Raw genomic sequence first — 12238 nt, 5'->3', positions numbered from 1 at the left:
ATGTGGGGACGATGCCGAGATGGGGCGCACTTCAGGGAGTGGGCTGCGTGTGTCTAAGCGCTCACAGCTTCGTGAACTAAAGATGAGGGGGCAGGGACAAAAGTCCCTCTGGGTATGCCGGTGGGCAAAATAGCCCCTGTCCTGAACAGCCTTGAGATATATTCTCCCTGTAGTTGAGGGCCGTTAAGGGACTGTGAGATGAGTCCCTGCACTGGGGACCTGAGAGGGTCAGGATTCCAGAGCAGTTGTGGACAAGTTCCCCTGGGGGTCCCTCCTGTTTGCTGATGGGTCTCCTTGATAAAACAAGACATAGAGTTGGAATGAGACCAAGTCTGGCCTGTGTCTTCCCCTCTTTATTTTATTTTTTTTATTGCAATACTGGGGATGGAACCCAGGGACATTCTACCTCTGAGCTACACTTCCAGCCCTACTTTTTAGAGTTTTTTGGGTTTTTTGTTTTGTTTTGAAACAGGGTCTCAGCCTGGTGTTATGGCTCAGGCTTGTAATCCCAGTATTCTGGTGGCTGAGGATTGTGGTTCATGAACAGCCTCAGCTACTTAGCTTTGCAAACTCATACCGTTTCAAATTAAAAAGACCAAAAATATAGGACTAGGTGTAGCTCAGAGGTACAATACCCCTGGGTTCCATCCCCCAGTACTGCAAAACACACAAAGCTGGGTCTCACTGAGCGCCAAGTTGTGAAGTCGATGCTCTGGTCTCCTAAATCCTGGGGTTACAAGTGTGGCCCACCACACCCGACTTAATTATTTTTGCAGTCCTAGGGATGGAACCCAGGGGCATTCTACCTTTGAGCTACACCCCCAGCCCTATATTTTATTCTTTATTTTGAAACAGGGTCCCACTGAGTTGCAAAGGGCCTCACTAAGTAGCTGAGGCTGTGGGTGAATCGCGATCCTCCTGTCTCAGCCTTTCAAATGCTGGAATTTAAAAGCGTGTGCCACCACGCCCGGCTCAGCCTTCCCCTCTTCTGACCATCCCCAAGACCAAAATGGCCTGGTGGGGATAAAGGACCTACCTCCCAAAAAGTTAAGAAACAGGCCACTGGGCCAGTTCAGCCCAGCCTCTGCACTGTAATGTCTGGGCCTTGTTCTCAGACCAGCCATCTTTAGTCCCAACACAGATGCCTTCGAAAACTTGATTCTTAGGGAAGTTGCAAGATTATTCTGGGTCCTTCAATCGTGGGGACCTGGACTACTGACTTTTAAGTTCAAAATCCTCTCTGATGTCAGATACTGAAAACCCGGGAGCACGGGGTTGCAGGACAGGAATTGGTTCCTGCGAAGGGTACAGAGGGACCAAAAAAAAAAAAAAAAAAAAAAAGCCAGCCCAGGCGGGGACAGACCTTTGACGTGAGCGGCAGACCTGTCCCGGCTTCTGGCACCTTGCAGTCCCGGGAGCCCAGCCCCGGGGTTGGCGCCGCCCGGGCCCCACCTGGGCGATCGGAGGGGAAGTTTCGGCCAATGGGCTGGGCCCGTCCCGCGGCGCAGCCAATGGGCGGGCGGGGGGGCGGGTCTCCCCGGGCGGGCGGGGGCCGCGGCTGGGGTCTGCGCGCGGGCCGGGGCTGCAGCGGGCGCCGCGATGACCGCCCTGGGCCGGAGCGAGGCCGCCGAGGCGGGCAGGTAAGGGGCCGCGGGCGCGGGCCGGGCGGGGCCGGGCGGGGCGGCTGCGCCTCGCTGCGCTCTGCCCGCGGGGCAGAAACTTCCCGGCCGCCGGAATGCGGGCTCGGGTCCAGGGAGGGCAGCGACTGCCCGGCGGCCCTGCGGGGCTCGAGGGGACACCTCGGCAGGGTGTCGCCGAGGGTCCGACTGGGCCGCGGGCACGGTCCCCGGGTCTTGGTGACCCCCGGCCCTTCCGGCCGCTCATTCATTCATCCACTCCTGGCCGCGCTCTCCACGCCGGTCCGATCGCCCGCGGCCCGAGTCCCCTCCGGCCCCCGCCAGGTCCTGCCCTTTCCTTCCTCGGCCGGATCTGCTGGCGGAGCGACCCGCGGCCGCCCCCGAGGCCGCGCAGAGCTGCCCCGGCACGACCGGCCGCACCCGGGCCGGCTGGGGCGGCCTCCAGCCCGGGGAGCCGGCCCAGAGTCGACCCGGGAGGAAGGCACGCTCGTGCCGCCCGGGAGGGGTGAGCCCGCAGCCCGTGGCATCTAGACTTGTGGCTTCAGTTTCTCCAAGTTTGGGCCCTGGAGATGGGATTTGGGGGCTGGAAGAAGTTCCTGCTTCTGCCCGGGCCCGTGGGCATCCTCGGCCAATCTGCCTGGGGCCAGGTCGGCAGAATGAGCGAGCCCGCCGCGATTGGACAGTCTAGGAGTCTCCCTCCATCCTGCGGCACTGGGGAGTGGGCTTGCTTTACTCGCTCTCCCTCTCCACAGATGATGTTCTAAGAAGCCCCTCCTTGCAGAGGTCCCGACTCTACAGGAGAGGGGTGCCCTGACAACCTTGACACCTCTCCCCCCTACCCCACCCCCGTGCACCTCTAGCTGGCTCTGCGTTCAGCTCTTTTCAGAGTAAACAAGAGGCCCTGCTGGGAGAGGCATCTTCCCGTCCTGCACTGAGAGGCCAGTCGGCCCCTTCCACTGACTTCTGGTCAGGCTACCTGGGGTCCAGACCAGCTGGAGCTGCCAGCGCTCTTCGATTTGAGGTTACAGTTTGGCAGGGTTTGAGGGGGACCTCACTCAAAGTGGTCCAGGCCGCGGCTCAGCTTCCAGGAGTTTCTGCTGGGAGACCAAATGAAAGTTCTCATTCCTACCTCTTTCTAAATAGCCCAGAGGGCAGCCTGGGCCCCTTGCTTGATGTTGCTAGTGGCTTCCAAATTTCTGAGCTTGGGTGAGTCTTCAAAGTTTTCGTGCAGAATAGAAAGCCCCCTGTGTTAATTCAGTCACCTGGGATGCTCCCGTCACCCACTGGGGTCAAGGTCTCAAGGTCTCAGTATCCTAGATGGTTTCTGTCCCCCGGAAGCTCTTCCGGAGCTGCTGGTGCCTGCTTGAGTAGCTCCACCCAGCCCTTAAGCTGGCTAAGCCCTTGCTTGGGCCCCGGAATGAATGCCACGTTTCATATTTATAAGACCACGGTGAAGAGCCTCGCTCTGGGATTGAGAAATAAGCCCGTGCTATTTCCATTTTGCTGTGGTGACTTGGGAAAAATTGCTTCCCATTCTGGGCCCGCATTACCACCAGTTAAGGACCCTGTCCATGCAGTTGTTCAGGAATTCTGCTAACTGCCACATCCCCTCCTCCATTCTACCCCTTGGCCATGATGGTCCACGGAAAGCCCATAGGGTTGAGAAGGGCAGAGCATCTGCCTGCTGTCTCAGTCCCACAGCAGGAAATAATTTGTGTTTCACCTTTTCTGAGAAAGGAAAATCTACTTCCCCAGTCCTGCAGCCGCCTCTGATGCAAGTGTTAAGTTTAATGTGACGTCAGTCTTGGTCACCGCACCTCCGTTCACCTGCACTGGGCAGCATCAGTCAGCCATCACCTGTTATCACCAACCTTTGAGGTTTTGATAAATGTAGGAGAGGAAGAAAGAGGGGAGAACAGAAGCCCATGGGAGTGGAGCTTCCTGCTGAATTAAAAAGTAACAGCCTCCCCCAGGTGTACCTGCCTGCTATGGCACAGGTTTCAAAGAAAGGCATTGTTCTTAAGAATATAAGCTTCCACAGGGCCACTGCTTCCTCTCCCGCCTCTTCCCACAGCTACACATTTTTCTTAGTTTGGAAATGCTTGGTCAGTATTTAAGACTGGAGTGTTTTAATAACCTGTGGCAGTTGAACCAATCTTTAAATCCTGGTTCCAAATTGGTGTTTCCTTGGTGATGTTTACAATTACATTGTTAATTAAAATTTTACATTGTTAATTTTTTAAAGCAAACATCAATTTCTGTCTGGCACTGTTTTTGTTTTGTTTTGTTTTGTTTTAACCAGAAATCAAACACACTTAAAGAATTAGTTTAAGCTCGGCATGGTGGCGCATGCTTGGAATTCCAGTACTTCAGAGGCTGAGACAGGAGGATCATAGGTTTGGCAACTTAGTAATGCCCTAAGCAACTTAGTGAGACATTTTCAAAATAAAAAATAAAATAGGAATGGGGGTAGAATGTCTATAGATTTAATCTCCAGTAACACACACACACATGCACACACACACACACACACACACACACACACACACACAGAATTGGTTGAAATCAAACATGAATTGCTTTTCGTTTTTTGTGTGTGGTACTGGGGATGGAACACAGGGGCCTTCTACCTCCGGGCTACACTCCCAGACCTATTTTATTCTTTATTTGGAAACAGGGTCTCACTAAGTTGCTGAAAGCCTCACTAAGTAGCGGAGGCTGGCTTTGAACCTGCGCGATCCTCCTGTCTCGGCCTCCCAAGCGCGGGGATTACAAGGGTGCGCCACCACGCCCGGCAAACATGAATTGCTTTTCTTCCTCATGTACCGATATAACCTGTGAAAAGTTTATTACATAATTGTCAAGATCCTTGTGGTATTTCAATTCGTTGCCTTTTTTCTCTGACTTAGGGGCAGAGCAGCAGCATGAGTGGTTTGCCTGAGCAAACAACTATTTCTGGTTATAAGAATTTTTTCCTCTCCTGTAGAAAAACATTTCAATATTTCTTTTTATTTTTCTTTTACTATTTATTTATTTATTTATTTATGGTACTGGGGATGGAACCCAAGGGCATTCACCTCTGAGCTACATCCCCAGCCCTATTTTTTTTTTTATTCTTTATTTTGAAACGGGGTCTCACTGAGTTGCAAACGGCCTAAGTAGTAGCTGAGGCTGTCTGTGGACCACAGTCCTCCTATCTCAGCCTCCCAAATGCTGGGATGGCAAGCGCGCACCGCCACACCCGTCTTCATTTCAATATTTCTTTTTTTTTGTGTGTGTGTTAATTTCTTTTTTTTTATTTATTTTTTTTAATTTTTCAATATTTCTTGTATGTGTTCCAATTAACCAAATTACTCAAAACTTACCAGTGATCTCTCAGGGCACACAAACACTGGTTAGTATTATTTGTTTGTTTGTGGCACAAGGTATTGAACCCAGAAACATTTTACCTCCAAGATACACCCCCAGCGCAATTTATTTTGTATTTTGAAACAGGTTTTCACTGGGTTGCTGGGAGTCTTGCTAAATTGCTGAGGCTGGTCTTGAACCTGTGATCCTCCTGTCTCAGCCTCCCAAATACTAGGATTACAGGCACGTGTGCTGCCATTCCCAGCCTATTTTTTATTTTAAGAAAAGGTCTTACTACATTGCTGAGGTTAGCCTTGAACCCCAAATTCTCCTAACTTAGACTCCCAAGTACTGAGATTACAAATGTGCACCGCCATGCCTCGCTTAATTTTTTTTTTTTTTATTAGTGTTGGGAATCCAACCCAGGGCTTTTCGCATGCCAAACATTTGCTCTACCACTGAGTTACAATCCCACCCCCTAAAATAACTTTTGAATTTAATTAATTAATTGATTATTTTGGGTGATAGGGATTGAACCCAGGAGCTTTCTACCTCAGCCCTATTTCGGTTTTTTTGCTTGAAACAGGATCTCACCAAATTGTGGAGGGCCTCACTAAATTGCTAAGGCTGACCTCAAATCTGCAATCCTCTTGTCTCAGCCTCCCAAACACTGGGATTACAAGCATGTGCCACCAACCTGGCTTGAAATTTTATTTTAAAATGACTCAGTGCAGCCAGGTATGGTGGCACACGCCTGTATTCCGAGTATTTGGGAGGCTGAGACAGGAGGATCTCAGGTAATAGGGCTGGGGTGTAGCTCAGAGGAAGAATGACCCTGGGTTCAATCCCCAGTACCATACACACACACACACACACACACACACACACACACACACACACACAGATAAGACTCAGTGATACTACCAAAAAAAATTAATATTTATACAGGGTTTCCTTATTAACAAACAAATGTTTGTATTTTTTATTGCTAACTTTTTGTTGTGGAAAGTCTCAAACATACACAATGCTTGTAATCCCAGCATTTGGGAGGCTGAGACAGGAGGATCGTGATTCACAGCCATACTCAGCTACTTAGTGAGATTCTTTGCAACTCCGTGAGATCCTGTTTCAAAATACAGAATAAAAAATGGAGCTGGGTAGAGGTAGAATGCTCTTGCATTTCATCCCCAGTGAGAGAGAGAGAGAGAGAGAGAGAGAGAAGAAGAAGAAGAAGAAGAAGAAGAAGAAGAAGAAGAAGAAGAAGAAGAAGAAGAGAAGAGAGAGAGAGAAAGAGAAGAGAGAGAGAGAGAGAGAGAGAGAGAGAGAGAGAGAGAGAGAGAGAGAGAGAGAGAGAGAGGCACTAGCGTAATTCCTGGCATGTGCCAACACCCAGCTCCAAGACAGTCATGGATGGAGCTTGTTTTGTACAGATTTCCGTCTCCTCCTTTCCTGCATTGTTTGGAAGCAAACCTGAGTGATTATATTATTTCATCCACAAACATTTCAGTGGGATCTATAGAAGGTAAATTTTAAAATTACAATATGGTTATTACAATTAAAATGATAGTAACTCTTTAAAAACATCAGATAGAGCTGGGCGTGGTGGTGCATGCTGTAATCCTAGTACTTAGAGAGGTTCGCAGGTTCAAGGCGAGTCTCATCAGCTTAGTGATGAGACTCAGCAATTTAGCTAAACTTTCAAAATATAAAGGGCTGGAGCGCCCGGGCGTGGTGGCGCACGCTTGTAATCCCAGCTGGGAGGCTGAGACAGGATCATGGTTCGCCGACAGCCTCAGCTACTTAGTGAAGCCCTTTGCAACTCAGTGGGACCCTGTTTCAATATAAAGAATAAAAAAATAGGGCTGGGGGTGTCGGTTGGAGGTGAACTGCCCCTGGGTTCCATTCCCAGTACCACAAAAATTAAAAATAAAAAGGCTGGAGGCAGCCGGGCGTGGTGGCGCACGCTTGGAATCCCCGCGCTTGGGAGGCAGAGACAGGAGGATCACGCGGGTTCGAAGCCAGCCCCGCCCACTGGCTTAGGAGACCCTGTTTCCAAATAAAAAAAGTATAAAAAATAGGTCTGGGAGTGTAGCCCAGAGGTAGAAGGATTTCCAGGAACCACAGTACCACACACACACACACACACACACACACACACACACACACACACACAGGCTGGAGGAGGCATAGCTTGGAGGTGTAATGCTCCTAGGTTCAATCCCTAGTACCAAAATAAAAAGGACTAGGGTGCAGCTCAGTGGTAGCTCCTGAGTTCAGTGCCCCAAAACATACACACACACACACACACACACACACACACACACACACACACACACAGCATAGCCAATCAGCAGTTTAATTTTCCCCATTGTCTCCTGAAGGTCATTGTTCCATTTATTTATTTTCATGAGGTTCCAAATGAGGTTTTTGCAGTTAGGTGTCACTATATATATATATATTAATCTCTAGGTTCTCCTTCTGTTCCTTTTTTTCTTAGAAAAACTCTAGATTGTCTTATACCATTTTTCAGTTTGTTGATATTGTTTAAAATGTTCCTTAACCTCTGGTTTTCTTTTCTTTCTTTTTTCTTTTTCTTTTTCTTTTTTTTTTTTTTTTTTGTAGTACTGGGGGTAAAACAAGGGGCTACACCTTCACCCCTATTTTATTTTATTTTACTCTGTGTGTGTGTGTGTGTGTGTGTGTGTGTGTATGTGTTTTACTGGAGATAGAACCCAGGGGCATACTACCTCTGAGCTATACCCTCAGCCCTATTTTTTATTCTTTCTTGCATGTTTTTTTCTTTCTTTCTCTCTTTCTTTATTTCTTTTTTGCAGAACTAGGGATGGAACCCAAGGACATTCTACCTCCAGGCTACACCCCCAGCCTTATTTTTTAGTCTTTTTATTTTTGAAACAAGGGCTCACTGAGTTGTAAAGGGCTTCGCTAAGTGCTTGAGGCTGTCCAGGAACCATGTTCCTCCTGTCTCAGCCTCCCAAGTACTGGGATTACAAGCATGCGCCACCACGCCTGGCGGAAATGGTATTTAGAAACCGCAGTTGAAGCATGCATGGGGTGTTCCTTGCTAGCTGGTTATTTTTTAGAGTAATTAGTTCTGCTGTTTGTTTTTCAAACCCATTCATTTTGTTACTGACTAAATTAAAGGTGTGGCTTCTGCCTTATGGGAGTCTTAGGGCACATTAAACATCTAATAAAAGTGAAATGGCCAGGGTTGTGTGAAAGCTCACACTGGCTTCAAAACTGGTACTGGGGGTGGAACCCAGAGGCTTTCTACCTCCAGGCTATACTCCTAGACCCATTTTATAATTTATTTGAAAACAGGGTCTCAGTAAGTTGCCAAGAGCCTCACTAAGTAGCTGAGGCTGGCTTTGAACCTGCGCCATCCTCCTGTCTCAGCCTCCCAAGCGCGGGGATTACAAGCGTGCCCCACCACGGCCGGCCTTGGATTGGGGTTCTTGGACAGGCCTCAGCTACTACTCAGTGAGGCCCTCTGCAACTCAGAGACTCTGTTTCAAAATAAAAAGAATAAAAAGTCGGGCTGAGAGTGTCAGAGGTAGAATATCCATGGGTTCCATCCCCAGTACCTCAAAAAAAAAAAAAAAAAAAAAAAGTGAAATGCTTTCCTCTCAGAAACATTTGAACTTTGTTTAGACTCAGCTATTTTGTCCAAAATCCTAGGAGCGCGTAGACCTAACCTGCAACCCTTGCCTATACGCCAGGAGTGTGATTTGTGTGAGAGTGTCAGCCAGATCCAGAACACGGGAGAGGCCTCTAAGGGATTGGAAATAGCCAGTTGACCCCACAGAAGAGCAGAAAGTGAGACAGCTACTGCACCTTGCAGAACCAGACCAAGGAACGGCCTGGCAGGAATGGTCATGCGCCCATCACACCAAGGGCTGTCAAGTTTCAGGAAGAAAGCAACACAGTGATAAAAGTTCCTTGATGAAAGTTCACTAAAGAGAGTGAGGTCCAGTCAGGGCGGCTGCGCTTTCCTATAATCCCAGCACTGGGGAGGCTGAGACTGGAGGGTCGCAGGTTCAGACATTAGCAACTTAGTGAGACCCTGGTTCACAAGAAAACATTAAAAAGGGCTGGGGGTATAGCTCTGGGAGGTAGAACGCCCCTGAGTTCAATCCCCGGTCCAAAAAGGAAGAGTGAGGTCCATTTGGATGTTGGAAAGGACTTCTAAGAATCCAGCTGTGGTGGCTTCCATAATGGATGATAACCACGTGAGGGTCCATGTTTTAAAGTTCCTACTGTCTAAGTCCAACTCCACCTTTTTAAAATTCACTCAAATATATATATATATATATATATATATATGTATATATATATATATAACATTATATATATAAAACATATATATATATATAATGTTTTCTTTTCGGTACTGTAAGCTACACCTCCAGCCCTCTTTTTTTTTTTTTTTTTTTTTGCAGTACTGGGGATGAACCCAGGGGCATTCTACCTCCAAGCTATACCCCCAGCCCTATTTTTTATTTTTTATTTTGAAATAGGGTCTCACTGAGTTGCAGAGGGCCTCACTAAGCAGTAGGGGAGGCTGTCCTCGAACCATGATCCTCCTGTCTCAGCCTCCCAAATGCTGGGATTACAAGCATGCGCCATCATGCCTGGTCTCACTAAGTTGCAGAGGGCCTCACTAAGTAGCTGGGGCTGGCCGTGAACTTGAGATCCTCCTGTTTCAGCCTTGGAATACATGGAATTACAAGCGTGCACCACCATGCCTGGCTACTCAAATATTTATTTTTTTATGTGTGTGTGTGTGTGTGTGTGTGTGTGTGTGTGTGTGTGGTGCTAGGGTTGAACGCAGGGGCATTTTACCTCTGAGCTATACCCCTGGCCCAATTTTTTGTTTTTTTTTGTTTGTTTTTGCAGGTCTGGGTATGGAACCCAGAGGCATTTGATCTCCGAGCTATACCCTCTTCCCAATTTTTTATTCTTTATTTTGAAACTGGGTCTCACTGAGTTGCAGAGGGCCTCACTTAGTAGCTGAGGCTGTCCACAAACCATGATCCTCCAGTCTCAGCCTCCCAAATGCTGGGATTACAAGTGTGTGCCACCACGCCCAGCAAATTTTTTTTATTCTTTATTTTGAAACAGGGTCTCACTAAGGTGCAGAGGCCCTCAATAAGTATCTGAGGCTGTCCACGAACCTGGGTTCTCCTGTCTCAGCCTCCCAAGTACTAGGATTATAAGTGTGTGCCACCACGCCCAGCTTTACTCAAATATTTCTTTATACTGAGTTCTTTGATAGCGATAGCCCTGAGTAAGGCTTCTGTGTGGTTTTACTGTATCGCTTCAGTCACTCTCAGATCCGTAGTCAATATGAGTTCCACACAGCACTGGCCTTGAGTAATCCACAAGTTTCTGCTGAGTTATTTCCGGCTCGGCTTTCTGTTTCTCACCTGCAAAACAGACTCACATCTGGTCTCCTTCCGAAGTCCTCAGGCTGTATAATGGCCCGGCGTACTGTATGCACTTGCCAAAGGTGCTTTGATTGTGGTGCCTCCAGCTTGGACAATCTCCGTTATGACTCAGCCATGCGTGCCTCTGAGAGTTCCCTCATGCCTTTTCAAGGTGCAAAGTTCATTTTTACTTTAATTATGTAGTAGTGCTGGGAATCGAACCCATGGTCTTGATCACGCTATGCAAGCACTCTGCCAAAGACCTATACCCTACCCAAAATTCTTTTTTTTTTTTTTTTTTTTTGCGGTACTAGGAATGGAACCCAGGGGCCTTCTACCTCTGAGCTACTCCCTCAGCTCTATTTTTTATTCCTTATTTTGAAACAGGGTCTCACTGAGTTGCAAAGGGCCTCACTAAGTAGCTGAGGCTGTCCTTGATCCAGGATCCTCCTGTCTCAGCCTCCCAAGTACTGGGATTACAAGCATGCACCGCTATGCCTGGCCAAAATTCATATTTAAAAGTAAACTTTTACGCCGGGTGTGGTGGCGCACGCTTGTAATCCCCTTGCTTGGGAGGCGGAAGACAGTAGGATCACGCAGGTTCGAAGCCAGCCGCGCTGGCTTAGGATACCCTGTTTCCAAATAAAACCTATAACATAGGTCTGGGAGTGTAGCCCGGAGGTAGAAGGGCTTCCAGGAACCCCAGTACCACCAAAAAAAAAAAAAAAAAGTAAACTTTTTAGCCGGGCGTGGTGGCACATGCTTGTAATTCCAGCATTCCAGAGGACAGCCTCAGCTACTTAGTGAGACCCTCCGCAACTTAGTGAGACCCTGTTTTAAAATAAAGAATAAAAAATAGGGCAAAAAAAAAAAAAAGTACGGGAGGGGGAGCCGGGTGGGGTGACGCACACTTGTAATCCAGTGCTTGGGAGGCTGAGACAGGAGGTTCTCACAGGTTCGAAGCCAGCCTCAGCTACTTAGTGAGGCTCTCAGCAACTTAGTGAGACCCTGTTTCCAAATAAAATATAAAAATGGGCCTGGGAGTGCAGCCCAGAGGTAGAAAAGCCCCTGGGTTCCACTCTCAGTACCCCCCCAAAAATAGGGCTGGGGGTGCAGCTCCATTCCCAGTGCCGTGAAATAAATAAATAAATAAATAAATAAATAAATAAATAAATAAACAAACAAATAAATAAATATTTGGCTGGGGGTATAACTTGGAGGTAGAATGCCCCTGAGTTCAATCCCCAATACCAAATAAACAACCTTTTTATTCTGAGATCATTGTAGATTCATGTGAAGTTTTTATGAAATAAGACACAGAGGTCCCATGTACATTTCCCTCAATTTCTCCTGATGGTCACATCCTACATAGCAATAGAACAGTATCACAACCAGAACATGGGTATCGATGTAATTTATTGACTTTATTCAGATTTCCCGAGTTCTCCAAGCTACACCTCCAGCCTTTTTTTCTTTTATTTTGAATCAGGGTCTTGCTGAATTGTTGAAAGCCTCGCTAAATTGCTGCGGCTGGCTTACAACCTGGGATCCTCCTGTCTCAGCCTCCTGAGTACAGGATGCATTCTGAAACAGTCTCACTTAAGTTGCTGAGACTGATCCGGAACCTATGATCCTCCTGCCCCAGCCTCCCAGGTGCTGGGATTCAGGTGTGTGCCCATAACACACCATCTTCTGTTCCAAAGATCCTGTTACTCTTTCCTAAGACAGTAAATAGCTCACTATTCAGTTGCTCCCCCTTTGCAGTTAGCTTTGACATCTGCTAGGGCAAAGCCCTCCCCATTACATGTC

The 12238-nt window shown here is 47.8% G+C and overlaps 1 protein-coding gene across 1 annotated transcript in view; it reads left to right on the top strand.

The window, feature by feature from the left end:
- Positions 1 to 1599: 1599 nt before the first annotated feature.
- The window catches only part of GRAMD2A (GRAM domain containing 2A), a gene marked incomplete at both ends in the record, with an annotated part of 47872 nt that continues 37233 nt past the window's right edge, over positions 1600 to 12238 (top strand). The window contains one exon of the mRNA XM_080692829.1: positions 1600 to 1640. Coding sequence (XP_080548955.1) covers positions 1600 to 1640 — 41 coding nt within the window. The remainder of the gene's footprint in view (positions 1641 to 12238) is intronic.

This window comes from Muscardinus avellanarius, assembly GCF_963383645.1.
Source record: "Muscardinus avellanarius genome assembly, chromosome: 3".
Classification (NCBI taxonomy): domain Eukaryota; kingdom Metazoa; phylum Chordata; class Mammalia; order Rodentia; family Gliridae; genus Muscardinus; species Muscardinus avellanarius.
Note: the sequence above shows the minus strand (reverse complement) of the source record. Positions and strands in the feature narration are given on the sequence as shown.